Below are 21,784 nucleotides of genomic sequence, written 5' to 3'. Positions count from 1 at the left end.
TTCAGGTCATGATCTCATGGTTGTGGGACTGAGCCCTACACTGGGCTCTGCACTCAGCGTGGAGTCTGCTTGATTCTCTCTCTCTCTCTCTCTTTCTCAAATAAATAAATAAATAAATAAAATCTTTTTTAAAAATGCAAATTGTAGTCGCTGCCAGTGCTAGGAGTGACTTGTACTTCTTTTTCTCGTGTGTTAAGCAACGAACATATATTGCTTACATAATCGGAAGGAAACAATAAATTTGGGGATTTAAAAGACTATTGTTGTTTTAATGGCATAGAAGAGTAATTTTTTAAATATGTTTTAGCTTGTAATTTTTTGCTTAATTAAAATTTAGGGGCACCTGGGTGCCTCAGTGGGTTAAGCCTCTGCCTTTGGCTCAGGTCATGATCTCAGGGTCCTGGGATCGAGCCCCACATCGGGCTCTCTGCTCAGCGGGGACCCTGCTTCCTTCTCTCTCTCTCTGCCTGCCTCTCTGCCTACTTGTGATCTCTGTCTGTCAAATAAATAAATAAAATCTTTTAAAAAAAAATTTAAATGGAAGCCCCCAAAGGGAACCATCACCATGGAAGTGTTCTACTTGGGAGAGGGGAGGAAAGAGCTGTAGGGCACAGTCTGTTTAGCTGTCTCCTTCACCATCTACCCCATGCCCATATGCCTTTGTTGGGTCCCTTCCTATCCTCCTTGAAAATCATAGACCTCTGTGGCCTGTATCATGGATTCAGTTGTTTGTCCAGTGTCCCAGTTGGATGTGCCATGGCTGCTATCCAGCCCTGAGCAGTCTCCTTAATTTTCATGACATGATGTCCACTTTACTGTATGTTTAAGTATAAAAATATATGCATTTGCTCTTAAACAGCAAAAGGAAGAGCCATACTTCATGATCCCGCCAGAGAAGATAATCCCAGACTCTCAAGGAGACAATGATAGAGAAGTTGGCTGAAAGCAAGGGGCCACATGACCTGGGTCTGATACCAGTCTACTACCGGGTGACCTTGGACAAGCTACCAAACACCTTTCCATTTTGGTTTCCTCCTCCATAAAAGGTGATGATGATGGTAGCAGCACTGACCACATAGGAATGCTTCCAGTATTAAATAAAGGGATATATGTAAAAACATTTAGCATGACTGGTACATGGCATTTGCTATTATTTTCTGCTCAATCCATATCAAAAGCTCATTCACGGAGAATGTTGTCATAGACTCCTCTAAACATTCAGAGGTTTTTTTCCCTACAAATATTCAATTATAGAGCTGCATATTTAACACCATTTTAGCTCTGATAAAACTGCAGTTGACCCTTGAGCAACACAGTTTTGGACTGTGTGGGTCCACTTATACCCAGATTTGTATTTTGTATACCAGAAAATGTATTTTCTTTTCCTTATGAATGAGTTTGGTTTTGTTTTTTTTTTTTTAATATTTATTTATTTATTTGACAGACAGAGACAGAGTGAGAGAGGGAACACAGAGGGAGTGGGAGAGGGAGAAGCAGGCTTCACACCAAGCAGGGAGCCCAATCTGGGGTTCCATCCCAGGACCCTGGGATCCTGACCTGAGCCAAAAGCAGACGCTTAATGACTGAGCCACCCAGGCGCCCCTCCTTATGAGTTTTTAAAGAACATTTTCCTTTCTATAGCTTACTTACCATGAGAGTACAGAATATAATACATATAACATACAAATATGTGTTAGTCAACCATTTTTTGTTATCAGTAAAGCTTCTGGTCAACACTAGGCTAATAGTTGGGAGGTTTTTTTTTGCTAATTTAATTCAGTTGATTATATATGTTTTATTGAAGTATAGTCAGCATACAACGTTACATTAATTTCAGGTGTACAACCTAGTGATTTGACAAGTTAATGCATTACACTGTGCTCACCACAAGTATAGCTACCATCTGTCCCCACACAATGCTGTTACAATACCATTGACTATGCTCTCGATGCTGTACCTTTTATCCCGATGACTTAGTCCATAGCTGGAAGCCTGGATCTCCCACTCCCCTTCACCCATTTTGCCCATCCCCCTCTGGCAACCATTAGTTTTTTCTCTGTATTTATGGGTCTAGTAGTTATGTTTTGGAGGGGAGTCAAAAGTTATACACAGATTTTCAACTGCGTGGGGGGATGGGAGTCCTTAATCCCCTTGTTGTTCAAAGTCAGCTGTCCTGCTCAATTATGCTTTGTTATATCACTTGTCTTGATGAAAATATTAAGAAATAGACTTAAGAAACAGTTCCGCTCATCACAAGGATGGTGTTAATGATGCTGACTCTATTCACCTTGAAGTCCCTTCCTAAGGACCCATACAAAAAGCTTTCTTCAGGGCGCCTGGGTGGCTCAGTGGGTTGGGCCACTGCCTTCGGCTCGGGTCATGGTCTCAGGGTCCTGGGATCAAGTCCCGCATCGGGCTCTCTGCTCAGCGGAGAGCCTGCTTCCCTTCCTCTCTCTCTGCCTGCCTCTCTTGTGATTTCTCTCTGTCAAATAAATAAATAAAATCTTAAAAAAAATAAAATAAAATAAAAGCTTTCTTCAGACCTCAGGCCTTCTTGTTTATACACATGTTTTAAATGCACAAGCAATTTAACTTCTGTCTCGAGTCATGGCCTCTTCCTTCAATTGGCTATAGGAACTATTCAGAACCTCATGACAAGCATTCTCGAATCCTATCCATAAACTCATGGGGTTTTTTTTTTACCCCTATTTATTCTCTACCTCAAATTCCTCATGTATTTGTAACCCACTATATCATGCATAATTCTATAACCTGACTCAAATCTTTTATTAGAATGAGACAGAATAAATAAGCAAATAAACAAGTAATAACTGTGTACTGATAAACACATTGTTAATGACGAGACTACAAAGGGAAACTGTTTCCTGATTGCATTCACACCCAAGTCTCAACCAGAGTTGTGTCACTGGTTCTATTTCACAAGCTTTGTGGAACAGTTCAAAGTTGTTGCAATCTCATTTAAGATAAAAAACAACTATCAGTTAGGTTGTATTAATTGATCATTAAGAGAAACCTTTTCAGGGGTGCCTCGGTGGCTCGGTGGGTTAAAGCCTCTGCCAGGGTCCTGGGAACAAGCCCCACATCGGGCTCTCTGCTCAGCGGGGAGTCTGCTTCCTCCTTTCTCTCTCTCTCTCTGCCTGCCTCTCTGCCTACTTGTGATCTCTCTCTGTCAAATAAATAAATAAAATCTTTAAAAGAGAGAGAGAGAGAGAAAGAAACCTTTTCAGAGTCTTCACAAATTGTGGTAGGGTGCGAAAATGACAACTGAATAACAGAACAAACGTATATGAATGCCCAGTGTCTTCTAGAGTAACAACAATGAACTTGCATAAATAAATTGTTGTAGGCTCAGCGTGGAGTACTGAGCTTAATTTCTCGTGAATGGGAGAGCAAGCTCACAAAAGCTCTCAGGGGAAAAAACAAACAAACTAAGAATAAAATTCTGAATCATGGAATGTTTTAAGTTGGATGGAATCTTAGTATTCTAAAACTGTAAGTACTAGGTACCTCCGTGGCTCTGTCGCTTAACGGTCTGCCTTCCGCTCAGGTCCTTGGGTCCTCGGGTCCAGCCCTCTGTGGCGCTCCCTGCTCAGCCCCGAGTCGGCTTCTCTGCCCCGCCCCTGGCTCCAGCGCGCATGCGCACGCTCGCTCTCAAATCAATAAAAACTGTAAAAACAAATAAATAAATAAAACTGTAAAGTATTTCTGAAAAGTCCAATCCTCTTGAAGCCCACAGAGGCTTACAGGGGCCATGTAGCAAGTTTTCAGATGCAGGACTGGACTCTGGATCTGCTGATGACAGTGTTTCAGGCACTAGACAAGAGACCCAGATGATTCTAGCATAAATCCACGTGTCCTTTTGGATTTCTGCAGAAACCCAAATGATAGGCTAGTGGAAAGTCACCCTACTTGTCTCCAGGCACAGGCCCCCTGTGAACACCTTTGCTACAGGCACAACTTCAAGCTCCTGGTCAGGACGGGTCTGACTCCAACCCCTGCCCGCCCATGGGTCTAAGAAAGCAGAGCCGCTCCAACCCACTCTAGACCTGTGCTTCCCAACTAGGCTGCACTTTAGAATCACCTGCGGACCTTTTAAAAAGTACTGATGAAAAAAAAAAAAAAGTAATGATGACCGAACTCCATCCAAACCAATTAAATCAGAATCTTCTAGGTAGGTAGAGGGGGGCAGGCATCACTATTTTTTTAAAAAGATTTAATTTTTAAGTCATTCCTACACCCAACGTGGGACTCGAATTCACAACCCTGAGATCAAGAGTTGCATGCTCTACCGGACTGAGCCAGCCAGGTGCTCCCAGACATCATTATTTTTTAAAAGCTTCACACATGGGGCACCTGGGTGGTTCAGTGGGTTAAGCCTCTGCCTTCAGCTCAGGTCATGATCTCAGGGTCCTGGGATGGAGCCCCGCATCAGGCTCTCTGCTGTCTGCTCGGGGAGAGCCTGCTTCCCTTCCTATCTCTCTTACTGCCTCTCTGCCCACTTGTGATCTCTGTCAAATAAATAAAATCTTAAAAAAAAAAAAAAAAGCTTCACGCATGATTCTAATATGCAGTCCAAGTTGAAAACCTTTGTCATAGTTACATAAGCAGCGTGCTTATCTGATGAAAACCAAGCAGCCCCGAAACCAGCCTATTTAGAAATAGTCCTAGCCACCTTCTCATGCTTTCCCCCATGACCTAATATAGTATCAAAGGTCTGTCCCTCCCCCAGTTACCCTGGTACTAAGGTATTTCTGCTGGCTCTTTTCCCTACTCAACATTAATTGAGCACCTACTCTCAGTCACAGATCAGGCATCCAGAAATGGTTATGGCACTGTTCCTGCCTTCAAAGAGCTCACAGACAGGTCAATACAATGTCCATATATTAACAGAAAAGAATGCTGGCCAGTGTTTATCAAATATGAACTAGCAATGTACCAGACTCAGCTCTAAGGCTTTGCATGTTAACTCACATAATTCTCGCAACAACCTGATGAGATAGGTACTGTTACTCTCAACCCTATTTACAGACAAGACTCCCAGGCCACAGCGAATGCCTGTAATTAACTAAGCTCTTCAGGGAGTCATAGAGAGGCCTGGAGGCAAACTGAGGCAGCCTGGCTTAAGCATCCAGACCTTTAATGGCCACGCTGAGTTGGATGTGTGGATGCATTCACAAAAGACATTGACATTGTTAATTCAGAAAATGGGGAGCAATCTAGTGTGATTAAAAAGTTGAATTGGGGCCAGACTGTGAAAAGCCTAAGGACCATGAATTGGGGGGGGGGGGGTTCTATTTTACCTTCTATAGGCAAAGGGTAGCCAGCCATAAAGTGAAGAACACAACGATCAGATCCACATTTCAGAGAAGAGGCATGGGGTGGAAAGGCTAAGAGGGAAGGACAGGAAGGCAGAGCTTCAACAGATAATGCAAGGCAGAAGAAGGCAGGGGGAGGGAGAAGAGAGGTGAGTCACCTAGACACTTCTGACTTAGAATCGACAGGATCTGGGGCTGATTGGAGGTGGGGAGAGAGGAAAAATCTCCGAGGCTTGTAACGAGAGTGACTTGGCAGGCAGGTGTTCTGAATAGAAAAGCAGCAGGTCTGTGGAGGGAAGGTAATGAGTTCAGCCTTGGACATGTTCAGTTTCTTCACACCTTAGTACCTGCCAGTAGCTGAGAAGCATGACAGCGAAACCGCGTCAGACCCTTTGGGCTCACAGAAGTATTTCTTTGCAAAATCATAAATATGGAAACTTTCTCAAGGTTCTTAGAAATGCACCGATTTTCAAATTTAGATGTAATTTGAAGAGACACTGAAAGGCAAACCATGGCAGGGACTTCGTTATTTCAAAAAGTACCATCCTACCAAAATTAGAAAAAAAAAATATTCTCTTTATACTTACGGAAGGAATCAAAAATAATCAAGCCAAATGAGGTTTATGAAAATGAAATGAAAAGAAACATACTTTTTGAGAAATGAAAAGCACATACTTTTCAGCTACCTCAATATTTGAGTTCTGTTTTAAGGACGGTGGTGGTGGCGCTGGGTGTATTTTTGGAATGTTTAGTTTTAAATGGATTTTTCTCATCCTAACTTTATGACATAGCTCTTCAACTATCTGCTTGTCTCTAAACAGTTTGCTTTTATCTACTACGTGTTTCAGGAGACACCCATACAAGGAATATTCATTGCATAATTTAGCCATAAATTATGACTAGTATTTACACGTGAATGTTTGAAGTATAACCCCCAACTACAATTTAGAGTAATTCTCTGATAAATACAACAGCCCAGATGAGTTTGAAATCATTTTCAAGGAGTAGTTGAAAAAGGTATTCGATTTCCTCCTCCATGAGCACCGATAATTACTTTCTAAAGCTATCCCCAGATTTTGGGGTTTTTTTTTTAAGATTTTATTTCTTTATTTGACAGAGAGAACACAAGTAGGCAGAGAGGGAGGCAGAGAGAGGAGGAAGCAGGCTCCCCGCTGAGCAGAGAGCCCGATGCGGGGCTCGATCCCAGGACCCTGAGATCATGACCTGAGCTGAAAGCAGAGGCTTCAACCCACTGAGCCACCCAGGCACCCCTGGGTTCTTTTCTATAAACTTGATCGAGGGTTGGGTGTGATGGTCACTTTTAGGATTTCAGAGCAAAGGCCTGCCCTCCTCTGCAGACAGGAAGTCTTCCTTAAGAAGCAAGCTCCTACTCATCACTGGGCTTTGGTAAACACTAAACGCTTAACCACGGACCACCACGCACACTGAGCTGCCCTTCATGAACTTGGAGTGCTCTAACCCACCGAGCCATAAAGCTGGGTGTGCACAGCAGCACTCTACCATCAAATGAAAGTGGCATATATATATGACATCGGGTTTGAAGATACAAGTTACGTGAAGAAGTGGCCCAAAATGCTCACGGCCTCTACTCCTATGACATCGCTTTCACTCTCCCCGCGTGCAGCTTCCTGGGGAGTTCCCATGACCAGTGGACTCAGGAAGAGAAAACTTGATTCTGGTTTACAGGGTCTGCACAATATGCAGGCACCACCCCCAAATAGACAGCGACCGTCTACAATTCCCTTCTGGGACACCCCTGAAGGACAGTGGTAAAGGAAAACATTCCAGGGGCGCCTGGGGGGCTCAGACAGTGAAGCTTCTGCCTTCAGCTCAGGTCATGATCCCAGGGGCCCAGGATCGAGCCCCATGTCAGGCTCTCGGCTCAGCGGGGAGTCTGCTTCTCCTTCTCCCTCTTCCTGCCCTTCCCCCAGCTTGTTCTCTCTCTCTCTCTCTCTCCCTCTTTGTCAAATAAACAAATAAAATCTTTTAAAAAAAGGAACTATTCCGGGCGCCTGGGTGGCTCAGTGGGTTAAGCCGCTGCCTTCGGCTCAGGTCATGATCTCAGGGTCCTGAGATCGAGTCCCGCATCAGTCTCTGCTGAGCAGAGAGCCTGCTTCCCCCTCTCTCTCTCTGCCTGCCTCTCTATCTACTTGTGATCTCTCTCTGTCAAATAAATAAAAAAAAAAATCTTAAAAAAAAAAAAAGGAACTATTCCAGGGGCGCCTGGGTGGCTCAGTGGGTTAAGCCGCTGCCTTCGGCTCAGGTCATGATCTTGGGATCCTGGGATCGAGTCCCACATCGGGCTCTCTGCTCAGCAGGGAGCCTGCTTCCCTCTCTCTCTCTCTGCCTGCCTCTCTATCTACTTGTGATCTCTCTCTGTCAAATAAATAAATAAAATCTTAAAAAAAAAAAAAAAAAAGGAACTATTCCAGTGGGCAGAATCACAAGCACTGTAGCTGGTTGTTCATTTTGCCTGGAAAGAGAAATGGCCTTTCGGAGGGGTGGGTCTGCACCAGCTCATGGGTTGAAGCCAACAGGTTGGCTGGATGCACTCAGAAAGGACATAACTGGAAACTTGGTGACAAGGCAGGTGGGAAGGAGGTATATGGGGAGACATCTCTGAATGGGAAAAGAGTGTTAAGATACTCGTGTCCCAGGGCGCCTGGGTGGCTCAGTGGGTTAAGCCTCTGCCTTCTGCTAGGATCACGATCTCGGGGTCCTGGGATCGAGCCCCACGTTGTTCTCTCTGCTCTGGTGGGGAGCCTGCTTCTCCCTCTCTTTCTGCCTGCCTCTCTGACTACTTGTGATCTCTCTCTCCATGTCAAATAAATAAATAAAATCTTTTAAAAAAAGATACTTGTGTCCTGGGGTGCCTGGGGAGCTCAGTACTCAGAACTTGTTTCAGTTCAAGTCATGATCTCAGGGTCGTGAGATCGAGCCCTGCAACAGGCTCTGCGCTCAGCATGGAGTCTGCTTGTGTTTCTCTCTCCCCCTCCTTCTGTCCCTCCTGCTCATGCTCTCTCTCTAAAAAAAAAAAAAAAAGATGTTTGTGTCCCATGTGAATATTCACCAAAAGATGACCTCAGCAGAGGAGTGTTTTAAAAAACAAGTGGATGAGATGGCCTGTTCTAGGTGTACCAGTCAGCTTCATTCCCTGGCCGTCACTGTCATCACCCAGTGGGTTCATGAACAACGTGGCCATGGTGGCAGGGATGGAGGTGATGCACAGGTCCAGCAACAGGGCCTTGTGTTCAGCCTGACCCGGCTACAGCGGCCGCTGAGTGCCCGAACTGCTGCAGCAGTGACCAACACTGACGCCCCCACATGGCACCATTCCTGGGAGTGATCAGCCACGTGGACTGCTGATTACATTGGACCACTTCCACCATGGAAGAAGCAGCATTTTGTTCTTACCAAATAGACACTTATTTTTGGATATGGATTTGCCTTCTCTGCATATGTTTTTGCCAAAATGCTTGTGAATTTACAGAATACCTTATCCACCACCATGCTGATCCACATAATATTGCTTCCGATGAAGGAACTTGGCCAGTGATGAGTGGCAATGGGCCCACATCTGAGTGATTCACTGGTCTTACCATTTTCCCTGCCATCCTGGAGCAATGGATTGATAGAATGGCCTTTTGAAAACTCAAGTGACAGGTCCAGGTAAGGGGCAATGTCTCAGGGCTAGGACTTTGAATCCCAGGAGGCTTCCTATGCTCTAACCACGGTGCTGTTTTTCTCCCATAGCCACAATTCGCACATCCGGGAATCAAGGAGTGAAGATGGGAGTGGCACCACTCACTATGAAATCTGTGATTCACTAGCAAAATGTATACTCCCTGTCCTTGAGATCTTGTGCTCTGCTGGCCTAGAGATCCTAGCTCTAAAGGAAGGAATGCTTCCACCCCAGACACAGCAGTGGTTCCACTGAACCAGAAGTTGAGATCATCACCCAACCACTTTGAGCTCCACAAGCCTCTGAATCAACAAAGAAGGCAGTTACTCTACTGGGTAGAGTGATCGATCCTGACTACCAAGGGAAATTTGGGTTGCTAAGCGACAGGACGTCTGGAATAACAGAGCTGTTGAGGCATCTCTTAGTACTACCACGTCCTGTGATTGAAGTGAGTAGAAAACTACAACCAAATTCAGACAAAAGTTTAAGTCACCTTTCCAGGTGAAGAACCATGACCAGCTGAAGTGCTTGCTGAGGGCAAAGGAAATATGGAATGGATGATGGAAGGCAGCTACAAAACCAGCTATAGCCATGTGACCAGTTGCTGAAATGAGGGCTGTGAATTGTATTTCTTCCTTGTTTGTATATACACACACACGCCAAGAGCAAATTTGTTTTCTTCCCTCATCATCTAACCTTATGTACTAGTAACAGTAAACTTTGTGTCTCAGCATTTATATGGGTTATCAAGATGAGTGAACATGACCTAAGAGTTTGCATCCTCTTCTAGAAGGGTTGTCTGTGGTTGTATGCAGGATAGTTCCATCACATTAGATGTATCATCTTGTTATTGTCCTTGTTTGTTAATTAAGTGTGGTTCAGAGTGGAGTGTGAGTGCCAGTTGACAAGCGGTGGACTGTATGACCAGTTCGTGTGTCAACTTGGGTAGTCCCACCGCTCGGTCAAACACTAACCTAGGTGTTGCTATGAAGGATTTTGTAAATGTTTTTAATGTCTGTTAGCAGTTGACTTTGGACTCTCCTACTGTGGGTGGGCCTGATTCCATCAGCTGAAAGGCCTTAACAGAACTGATTCCTTGAAGAGGAAACTGCCACCTGCAGACCAGTTCTCACTTACTCCCAAACTCCATCCTGTCTTTTCTGGCGGTCCCTGACCAGCAATAAAGATGGTAGAACTAGGAGTCCAGGAACACACTAGAAGGATCAAAGAACTCTAGAATATGAAAGGAGCAGATAGAAGTGACAGCTTAGGAAACCAAAGTTGACTTGTGGACCTCAGTGCAGATCTAGAAACAGCGCCAGTAATTAAACAGACTCAGGAACTTAGCACATGTTCCCTCCATCAGAAATGGCACCAAGACCATCCCTAATGATGCAGCCCAGAGCCCCTGACTCACCACCCTGGCCGGTTTGCCTCACAGCACTAAGTGACAACATACTGCTTATCTGTCATCATATACATTCTCTTTCCCAACCAAAGTAACTTGCCCAGCAAGTTCAGCATTCCATTTTCAGTACCCTGGAATACAGCTGGCGCCCAAGTTGTTGAATAACTAGGGGACTATACAATCTTCCTTCCCAGCTTTAAGATGACCACTTTCAGATTAATTCTTTAGTCAAAACATCCTGCTGCTATGCAATGCAATGCAAAACAGCTCAACTATAACGTTCTGGCTAATAGGAAAATACGGATATATTCTTAATAGCTTAGATAGAGTCCTACAACCATGATAATCCGCCAAGTATTTGCTACATCAGAAAAACTTAAAATTCAATAGGGGCGCCTGGGTGGCTCATTTGGTTAAGCATCCAACTCTTGCTCCCTCCCCAACCCCTCCCCTCCTCTAAAAAAAATTAAAAAAAAAAAACCTTAATATTCAATAGATTGCTCTTTCAGCCATTTCTTTTTATTTACAGTTTGTGTTCAATGCAAATCAATTCCATAACATGAGAAGTTACTATGAATCAAAGCATAAATACACAAACACAATATACAATCCAAAATAGATGTACAGCATTCAGGTATGAAACAAAATGGAATGTTCATTCACACACACAGTAGCTTGAGATCTGTTGAATATGGTTGTTCTGGTATAGGTTCCTAAAGATGGGAAAAAATGACTTTGGTTATCAAGACTACTGCGGCCATATTAAATACTGGAACATCTAAGCATCAGTGTGTGACCATACGAACAAAAGACCTTAGAGTGTCTATTTTTAAAAAGCTTTCTGTGCATCAAGGAAATTGTAAAAAGATTTACTTGCCAGAATCAAGCCCACTTTAGGCTTAGGACCAGGTTCTAACTATCTAAAAATATTGACTAACAGAAAGTGTTCCAAATGTGGCTATTCTGATTCAGAGTTAAAAAAAAAAAAAAAAAGTATTTACAGAAAAGAGTATAAAAGTTTTCCCAAATTTAATGTAAGCTTCCAGTCTTCACTTCTCAAATACTTGATTTACAATTTTGGCTTCTGCACACATTTTGCCTTTTTAATTTCAAGATTTGTTGATTTTACCTTCAAAACAGATCATTTTTTAAATTACAAAAAGTATTCAACATATGCAGAAATGAAAAGCATTTTGAAGTTAGCGGAGGTCAGTATTCCTCTACTCTTTGGAATCAGTTTAGCTAAATGAATCTGGCACTCTTGAATACGAGTAAGTGATCAGTATATAAGCAAAATTTACTCATTATGCTTTAATCGGGGGTAGATTCCAATCCATCATTGCCCTGAAACATGTCAATTACTATATAAAAAAATCAAATGCAATATCAAATTCAAAGCCTCAGAGGAAAAGAGTTCAGTTCCCAAGAAACAGTGATAGTTTAACAAGGTAAAACTTTTTTATCTAGAGTACACAGGCATTAAGTTAGTACTGCTGAAACAATGCATTGAGGATTTACAGTAACTCCTGGAAGTTCCTTCTAATGTACGAATAAATAGAATCATGGAAGCTTTCTGTATTAACTGTTTTCAATGGCCTTGAAGATTTAATGAACCAAATGAAAACTGAATGTGTTCACATCTCATCTTTTACATCTAGGTAAGAGAAAATCTAGTCTCATTTTCAAGGTAGAATTTTACATGTCCATACTTCTTAAGCCACATTTAAAGAAATTATCTCTTAACTAATCTTGGATGTTGTCTCTTCATCTTGTACATGAAACTCCAGCAGATTTACTAGACCTTCATCATCTAGTCAAACCCTTGACATGTTCTTCAAACCAATCAAATTTGGGATCCTCAACATTTTTGGTGTCAATAAAATAAGGTGTGGAATTAGCAGATACGATGAAGACCTGTTTTTCCTTGTCACACTGGATGTCTAGACGCCATTTGGATTGGGTTTAGAAGATGGGGAAGTATAGATGTTTCTTGGCCTGAGTCTTTTAACAGTAGAGCTGTAGAAGGGAGAACGAGATCACGAAGAGACTGGCTGTTGACTGCAGAGCACCGCCAGTTGGTGTGGTGGTGGTATTAGCTGGATTGGGAGCAGTCGCGGTACTCTGGGAGGTGTTGCTTGAAACTGTTGTATTATTTTGATCTGAGTAAATCTAAAATATACAAAAAGTTACACTGGTAAATTTCCACATGTCACAGCTGCCTCTATGCATCCTCAATATGCAATGAGATAAAGGAGAGATTCCTAGATTGCTCTTCTTCCATTGTTTCCTTATCTATCATGTAGTTCTGAATTCTTGTTTAGTTCCACGAAGATCATTCTTTTAGATTCAACACAAACTACCTACAGATGCCTACAGGACTGCAAAGGTAGCAGTGACCAAAAACGTTCCTCTAACTATTAACTTCCAAGAGTGTGGCTTTATTTTTAATTCTTTTTGAAGAAATAAAGGACCAGTTAACTAATCTGGGTTTTGTGACAATGCCGACTTACTGGCATTACAAAAGATCTGCCCTGGTCTCCCAGTAAGGGGAAGCTTTGAAAGTTGCATGAGTAACTTGGATTCTAAAACATTGTAAAATCTGTACATTTGTCAAACTGTCTATCCTGGATTTGCTAGGTAACTTTCCCATACCCATTTAACAAAGCCTTGGATTTAACTTAAGGGGACATGGGATATATTATCTGCTCCCTTGACATCTTGAAATTATATAGATCTATATAGATCTTCTCAAAATTGGCCCCAACATTTGTTTTAAATTGAAAAAGATGAGGTCTTTCCTGAAGCAAAAGTACTTCTCCCCCACATGCCATGGAGTCAGAATGACAGCACAAAAGACACCAAGAGGGTCTGGTGTTAAGTTTTCACCAGCAGCAGCCTCCCTGCCTGGTCATTAAGTCCAATGCTGTGGCCAAGAACCAACGTTCCCCCAGTGTCCCAATGCCTGAGTGGCACCATTCACCACACTGATTTTTCAAGTCACGAAATGCACAGTCCAGCGGGGCACGTGATAATCTCTCCTTTGTCACAGAACAAAGGCAGATGGGAGATTTCAGCTCTCCCTGCGAGGGAGGGTTTAAGAGGGCTTCTGATTACAGGCAGGAGGGAGGATGTGGCACCAGGCAGGTCTGGGCCACGTGTCCATTTTGCTGCCGATGATCCAAAGATAAATCCGTTCTATAGCAGCATCAGCTCCCTTTGTTGTAAAACGCATCATTAAGCAAATATGGGCTGAAAATGTATAAATCCTACCCAAAATAAAGGAAAGTCTTGGTCAAGTCCAACATGTTTACTGAGCACCTACTGTGTGCAGCATTCAGCTTGTCCTGCCAGGAAATGGCATTCCCTAAAAGGAAAGCATTAATAATACAGGAAATTATCTAAACCAGAACTGTTTGGGGACAATACCTGGTTTGGGATGCCTTATGGGTTATCTGTTCTCATGTATACAAAGACCTTATAGTGTGTGAGTGCAGCGGGTGACCTTTGTCACAGAGCCTAGTGCACCTATAGGAGAATCTAAAGGTCTTCTACACCAACAAAAGAAACTAATGTTAATATGTGAAATTGACATTAAATTAAAAATTTCCCTACCAAACTAGATTTGCTTACCTAAAATCTCCCTCTTGAAATTCTGGGGTTTGGGGGGGAATCTAGTGGGAAAGGAGGTGGGGTGCGGGTGGGGGAGATCAGCACGTTGTCTGCGGCCGCGCCCCTCCCCCACGGAGGAATTGTGAAAGGCTCCGAGCGCAGCCGACCCGCAAGACAACAATAGGGTACAGTTACCCGGTCCGCGGAGGGGAAGCGGAGGAGCGCTTCTCTCTCCCGCTGCGCTTCCAGGTGAGCACGGCGGCTGTCTGGGCGACCAAAGACCCGTCGCACCCAACTTCTCGGAGGAAAAGCTCAGGAGACACTCCTCATAAAGCCCCATTGTAAGAGGCGGGGAGCCCCACGTTACCACCTCTGCCCTCCGAGAGCAGGGTACTGGAAAAAATTGACCCTTCTCGCCCCCGGCGCCCCCTACCCCGCTCGGTTCTCCCAGGCTCAGCCCCCAGCCTCCCTCGAGGAGGCCGCGCAGCCACCTGCGGGGCAGCGCAGTCCTCGTTAACCGCGCTGACCCGAGATCGGTTCCCGGGATAGAGAATCTGGGAGGGGGCGGCGGCGATGGGGACAAAGCCTGGCGGGGACTCGACTCGGGACGGCAACGTCCCACCCGCCGCCTGCCCAGGGGTAGTCGATGGGAGCTACCACGGGGTTCCCAGATGACAAGAGATGGACGTGTAATTTAAGGTCAGACCCGGGAGAGCTCAGGGTGAGGAGGGGTCCCCGCCCAGGCTTCAGCCGGGAACTACGCGGGACTGGGGTGGGTTAACAGGGCCCGAAAGCCAGGACTTCCTCGGGATCCCCGAACCAGCCAAGGCGAGGATGGGTGAGAGCGGCGCCCCGAAGGGGATCGTCCCCTCTTTGTGTGGTGCGCAGGGGGCGCGAAGACACTCCTGGAGGGAAGCGGGGTGCCCTCCCGGGACAGCCCGAGGTCTCCGGACGCTCCAGGGGTGGGAAAGACACGTTCTCTTTCCCGCTAGGGCCTCGGACCTCTGGGAGAAAACGGGTGATGGGCTCCAGCCGGCCCGGGAAGGAGCTGCTTGGGACTCGGGGCAGGGCAGGGGCCTCCCGGCCCACGCGCAGAGGGGCATTGTTCCCGGGGCCGCGGGAGGGTGGGGGCAGCCCGCCGGGGGAGCGGAAAGTGGGCTCCACGTTGCCCTCCCCTCGGCCAGATAATGAGGGATTCTCTCTCCGCAACCCCGGTCGGCGGCCCGCGCTGGGGGCGCAGGTCGGTCCCCTGGAGGCGGCTCCGACCCCCCGCCCCACAAGGTGCGGCCCCCGAGCCCCGCAGGAGCCAGGGCCTCACCTGCGTGGGTAGGAGCAGCGCCAGAAGCAGCAGCCCCAGTCCGAGCCTGGCCACCATCGCTCTGCCCATGTCCGCTCCGTCGGCGTCGGTGCGCGGCGTGTCTCACTGGATGCGGGGTGAGTGGAGAACCGCTGGCTCCGGGCGGGCGCAAGCAAGGTGGGGAGCGCGGCCGGCCGGCGGGACCTTATATACCGGGACAGCCACAATAGCCGTGACGTGGCGCCGCCCGCCCACCCGCGCTCCCCTCCGCCGCCGCCCCCCGCGCGCGCCCGCCGGCCGCCTCCCCGCCCTCCCCACCCCCTCCCCCGCCGGGCTCCCCCGCGCCCCTCCCTCCGCCGCCGCCCTGGAGACCCCGGGGCGGCCGGGCCGCGGCAGGTGGGCGGCAGGGCGCCGCGGGCTGCTGGCATGCTGCTCTATGTTTCCCCGCGCCGACTGCGTGCAGGCTGGTACAGGCGCCCGGCGACTCCCACACAGGACCCGGGGCGAACTCGAGAGCCACACACGCCGCTCCCGGGGCCCGGCCCAAGTTTCCTTTGTTTCCCCGGCCCTGCCATCTTACCCCCCCCCCCACACACACACCCCCGAAAGAAAAGTCCGAGGCTCCAGCGCGGCGAGCAGCCTTACTCCCCGCTCCGACCGCGGCAGGGGCCCCGGGGACGGGGGGCTCCCTCGGCTCGGGGTTCCTCAAATCCCTGCACCGGAGGAAGGGGGACTGGGGGGGGGGGTCTTCTGGGGACCCGGGCTGGTCGGCGGGGCTCGCCTGCGGCGCCCGGGCTCGGAGCAACGTGTGTGCTCGGCCTCGCGTCCACCGCGCCCGCTCAGCAACTCGCTTTGTTTTTTGAGCTCCTGCGTCGGCCACTCTGTGTGAGCTCTGGGGCGCATCCCGGGTCCGCATCTTCCGGAGAGTTGGGGAGCCGCCCGCCGGGCGCGGACTCGCTGCCCGGACGCCGCAAGCGACCGGGTTTTGGTCCTGGCGCTTCTCTCTGCCGCGGACGGGGGCGAGCAGGCGACAGCCCACCCAGAGGGATGACCCACCCCCTCCGGCCCCAAAAGCCCCACTGGCCTTCCCCCACGCGGATTTGCTCCCAGGCCCTACACAGGGAACAGGAACCTCTCTGGCGGTCCCATTAGAATTCACCGCCCCTCTGCAATTCCTGGGGACACACTTCTTTGGTCTCTGTTGCAAAGCACTTGCTCGTCAAGCGTTTAAAGCAAAAGCTTTTGGGACAGGCATTCACTTCTACGTAGCTGCCATTAGGCAATTGAATGAACAGGCGCAAACAGATCAGTCATCATTCAGCAGATTTTAGTGGAAGGTATTTTCCAACCATTCTACTGCAAAAAACTTTAAAGCATACAGCACAAGTAGAAATAATGTTACTACTGGAGTTATTTTCGGCTTAATTTTTTTATTACAGGACTTAATGTATTTTAAGTTTGCCTGCGTGTTTGCACGCAGCTCCTTTGCTTGCAAAGAAGTTTGCAGTCTTTAAACGAAACAACAGAGACCAAATCCTACTAGTAGGGTCGTGGATTTGTTTAAATTTCACTTTTCCAGAACAGTCTTGTAAAAAACAAGCTTCGTTTTATGGAGGCTTCGTTTTATGGAGGCAGAGTGACAATGGACTCCACAATAGTGGGTCTTTGACTGAACCCGTCTGTGCCTTAATGGTCAGTCACTTTAACTCAGTAACTTTCCACGTTCCGTATGTGCTTGGGCACACAGGAATTTTTGCCGTGCCCCAGTGGACCTTCCCGTTAAACAGTGTTTTCACGTTGTATAGAAATGACCTGTTCAGCTTCTCCACTCTTCTTGCAGGGTGTGAATGAATGGACTCTGGCTCAGGAGTGCCCCTGGTTACAAGGCCGGGCTCATAGGTTCTCCGGAAGCTGCTTATTGAACGAAATGGTGATATTCATAGGACCCATTTATTATTTCCTTTATCTTTCTTTTTTCCCTATTCCTCCTCCCCGTCTGCCCCCTCCCTCCTCTTTGGTATTAATTTAAGGAAATGGACAATAATGATTAAGAATACAGACTCTAGGGGCGCCTGGGTGGCTCAGTGGGTTAAGCCACTGCCTTCAGCTCAGGTCATGATCTCAGGGTCCTGGGATCGAGTCCCACATCGGGCTCTCTGCTCAGCAGGGAGCCTGCTTCTCTCTCTCTCTCTCTCTCTCTCTCTGCCTGCCTCTCTGTCTACTTGTGATCTCTCTGTCAAATAAATAAGTAAAATCTTTAAAAAAAAAAAAAAAAGAATACAGACTCTAGAGTCAGACTGACTGGGTTCAAATCCCGACTGTGCCAGGGAAAGCCTCAGTGTCTTCATCTGTAAAATGAAGATAATAGAACCACGCTATTAGTTATTTAAGAGTTATTGTGGATGAGGTGTTTAGACCAGTGCCTATCTTCTACTGGGAGCTCTCAGGTGCAATTTGCTCTCGCACACAGGAAGTTCCCAGGAACCAAAATGTACGCATCTTCTTTGCAGCTGTGTGATTTGTGGAAGCAATAACAAGCATCAAATAGGACCCAAAATTGGTCAGGCACTTGGGATCTCAGCTTTGGGAGCCACTTTATCACCAGCTAATGAGACTGCCTAATTCACAAAGCAAGGCCTTTCACATCTGCCTAGCGGTTCCCCTGGGCATCCTACAGGGGGTGTGGCCCAGGGCTTTGGCAGTCCTGGACCCTGGAGACTTAGTACTCCTGGAAAGTCCTCCTCACAAATCCCCACAACACCTGATTTCTTATATGGCAGGAAACTCAAGAAATCTCCCTGAATTCCTCTGGGATTCTTTGCTCATGCTACTAAATTGTGAATCTCATCAGTTCTCCTAGAATTTTTCCTAAGACACACGTCCAATTTCCTCTTTTTTTTTTTCTTTTTTTTTTCTAAAGTAGGCTCCACACCCAATATGGAGCTTGAACTCACGACCCAGGATCAGGAGTCCCATGCTCTACTAAATGAGCCAGCCAGGTGTCTCTCCAATTTCTATTGTTAAAGAGAAATTATTTCACAGAATGATCTCAAAACCAAATGATAAAATAAACTGAGCTATTTGTGGAAAGTCATAACTTTATATTTTAATATTTTTTTCATGAGATGGCATGGGACCTAACTTTTTGATGCTCGTTCTCTTATGAGTACAATTAAGGGAGCAATACGTACAATTTCTAAGTGCAGAACTGTGAGGAAAAGCTGTGTGGTAATGCGCCAGACAGGCATGCCTTCTAGTAGACTCCAGAGTCAGACCTGGATTGGAATCCCGCCTCGTCACTCTTGAATGGCCTGACTTTGGGCGAGCTTCCCAACATCCCTACACCGTGAATTCCTCACCTAGCAATTGATTCCCAGCTCACAGGAGTATGAGTTTTACTGAGATAATGTGTATGGTTAGCAGAGTGCCCATCACACAGTAAGGACTCACTAAGCTGCCTGCCCCTTCTATTGCTACAGGGCATATCCATTATCATGTGGGTTTTTTAATGTTTCATTTGTATAGCCCTTGCTCTTTTTTTTTTTTTCCAAGCATCTTTGCATGTGGCATTTTATATGGGCACCTATGAGGTCACTGAGGTCGGTGGCCTTAGTTTCATTTACATTTCCGAGGGACAGAGAAGTTAACTAACTTGCCTAAGGCCACACAGCCAATTATGGTGCTTCACCTAAAGCTAGAACCACAGCATCCTGACCCAGGTCCCAGGCATTCTCTGCTTTGCCCATAAGAGTGGAGACCATGTCTTCTTGACCTCATAGCCTCTGCACCTAGCATTTAATAGGTATTTGCCGGTCCAATGGACTCATATTAAAGGAGCAGGTTAATTTGTTTTTTAAAGTGAACTAATAAATCCTATTTCTAGGAGAACAGAAGATGTGCTTTATACCAGAAATGGTAGCTAGGATAATCAAATATTTCATTTAAATTCTATTCTACAATATGGTGCTAGTCTTATTTATGTTCACAATATCCTTCCCCCATATTTCATGCCACCCTATATTTGGCTGGCGTTTAACATTTTAATTTATCCGGATTTTTCAACTAAGCCTTGTTCTGTACTGAGGAACTCCAGCCTGTTTTCAGCCGTGCGTTGACAGTGAAGGTAACAAAGTGAATTAGCACTTCTGATAGAACGGGGTTCTAAGTCCCCGCGATGGAGCTCGATCAATCCGCGGAGAAGGCTCAGCCTGACTCTGTGGAGACATGCTGCCCCCTGCTGGCCATAAGGACGCCCTCAGCCTTAACTGTCAAACAATAAAAAAACCCCTTTGTGCTGATTTTAAAAGACTTGAATTTTTGAAGCCCTATAAAGCTAATAAACCACAATGAACTTCTTTAACTTTTAGTTCTTTTTTCCCCCTCTAGAGTCGCTCAAAGAAATTCTCTCAGGTCTTCAGCTCCCTCCAAATAAAAAAACAAATTGTAAAGTGAAAGAATTGTGTGCACAGAATTGCATCTGTGCACATTTTCAGATGCAAATTGGGTAGCAGGATGCTTACCTCTAAGCATCCGGGGATTTTTTTCTTAAGGAAATGAAAAAAAAAGAAAGAAAGAAAGAAAGAAAAAAGAAGCAGCAGCAACTCTTAATCTCCTTGGCCAGAATTTAAATTCAGTGTCTCCATTGTGTTGGCAAGGATGTGAGAAATCAAACCCTAGCATCAATGCTGATGGGATTATGGAAAGGAATTTAACGTTTATCAGTATTAAAAATACATGTCCCCTTAGACCTACCAATTCTGATTTTAGGAGTTTGCCTACACAAATACTTGCAGAAATGCAAAAGGATGTATGTTCAAAGATTTGTTGCAGCACTGTTTACAACCACAAAGGACTGGAAATCAACTAATTCTCCAAAGGCTGAGGCCCAGCTATAGAAATGATAGCATATCCTTATCATGAAATAGTATAAGTCATTTAAAACAGAAAAAGAGCATTACATGTACTACAAAGAATCTCCAAGATAAATTCTTAAGTGAAAATAAGGTACAGAAGAGTATGTATATTATATTATCTGTGTTAAAAAAAAAAACTAGACAGAAGAAGAATATTTCCATAGAGATAAACAAGAAATTGATAGCTTGCCACTAAGGAAGGGAACTGGCTGCCCAGGGCAGAAAATTAAGACCCATTTTTTCATTACATACTGGTTTGCACTTTTTGGATTTTGTATCATTATTCATTCCCAAATAGATAAAATCATTTAAATAAATTAACAACCCAGTACATTCTGGGGCCTTCCCTCCCGGAACCCACCTTCTCCAACCCCAGAGTGCTCAGGATGCCCTCCCCCGCTCCCGGCCGGGAGCCTTCCTTCCATCATTCACAGGTTTTTTTAAAACAGAAATTATAGCATTGCCTGGTTTCATCCATCCTATGACAAGCGAGACCCATTCTCGGAGGTCCAGATGACACACTCAAAAAAGCTCCCAGGAAAAACAAAGAAAAAGAACTGAGCTGTAGGAAAAAATAATGAAAAAATCCCCTGGCAAAGCTTCAGTTTCCTCATTTTATTCTCTCTGTGGACCGTCCAGTTGGGGAGTCTGAGCAGGAAGGAAAGCTTGGGGTTGGGCCTCACTTTCCCAGAGGAAGGCCTGAACTGGGTGGACTCGTTCCCTTTAAGGGATCATTTTAGTCAAGTCCTAATTGGGTCATTAAATTCTAGTGTAAATAATTGAAATCTCACTTCCGCCTCACAGAAAAGGATCTCCAGGCCACAAAAGTGCTGTACATTATTTGCCATTCACATGTGGCCCCGAAATGGTCCTTTGCGGGGAAATAATGCAATTGGAAGAGCGGGAACATATCTGCATTTTTCACGCCCAGATTACTTTGTCTTATTTCCATGTCTCATTGTTGTTCCAGGTTTTTCCACTTTCTGTTAGGTTGAAAACAAGAGGGTCCCTTATGCACCAAGAGATGACTAAAGTTTTAGGTAGCCAGGATGATTGGATTAAAGATTTTTATTAACCAAAAGAATTCTGTAACATATAATACAACGGTACGTTTAATGAAATGTTACGCTAAGCCTGAAACAGGGACCACATTTTCAGACTTTGTGAAATCCTTTCTAAATCTGTGAACGCAGTCGTTCAAGATTCCACTCCACAGTATCTAAAGCAGATGCTGCTTACGTCTTATCCAATGGAGTCTTTAAGATGTCACTCCAAGGAAGCAGCATTCTGTAATAGTCAGGCATTAAAATAAAGCCAGATGAATTTAATTAGCTAGATTGAAGAGCAATGTCTCTATTGAGAGCCATACATTTATATATAGATCTTTGAGTTTAAAAAAGGTTCCTTTCCATTTTTTTTTTAAGATTTTATTTTTAAGGGACGCCTTTTTTTTTTTTTTAAAGATTTTATTTATTTGTCAGAGAGAGAGAGAGAGAAAGATCACAAGTAGGTAGAGAG

At 45.5% G+C, this 21,784-nt stretch overlaps 1 protein-coding gene and 1 pseudogene across 1 annotated transcript; one reads left to right on the top strand and one right to left on the bottom strand.

Annotated features, from left to right (window-relative positions):
* Positions 1-8,942, top strand: part of LOC123942106 — a 66,459-nt pseudogene extending 57,517 nt beyond the window's left edge.
* Positions 8,943-10,944: 2,002 nt separating this feature from the next.
* Positions 10,945-19,883, bottom strand: CD24 (CD24 molecule). The gene is made up of 4 exons (XM_046006050.1): positions 19,874-19,883; positions 15,954-16,466; positions 15,375-15,557; positions 10,945-12,616 (listed from the first exon to the last, which is right to left on the bottom strand). The coding sequence occupies exons 1-4, from the start codon at positions 19,881-19,883 to the stop codon at positions 12,597-12,599; spliced, it is 726 nt and encodes a 241-aa protein (XP_045862006.1). The 3' UTR covers positions 10,945-12,596.
* Between the last annotated feature and the right edge of the window lie 1,901 nt (positions 19,884-21,784).

This window comes from Meles meles, chromosome 5 (genome assembly GCF_922984935.1).
Source record: "Meles meles chromosome 5, mMelMel3.1 paternal haplotype, whole genome shotgun sequence".
NCBI lineage: Eukaryota > Metazoa > Chordata > Mammalia > Carnivora > Mustelidae > Meles > Meles meles.
The sequence above is the reverse complement of the archived record's forward strand: the minus strand, read 5'-3'. Positions and strand labels throughout refer to the sequence as shown.

Excerpts from the sequence above, each read along its gene's own strand:
- CD24 (XM_046006050.1), bottom strand. Across the intron at positions 15,558-15,953 it reads CTCGGACTTTTCTTTCGGGG|GTCCCGCCGGCCGGCCGCGC; the intron begins GTGTGTGTGTGG and ends CCGGTATATAAG. Across the intron at positions 12,617-15,374 it reads CGCTGCTCCTACCCACGCAG|ATTTACTCAGATCAAAATAA; the intron begins GTGAGGCCCTGG and ends TGTATATTTTAG.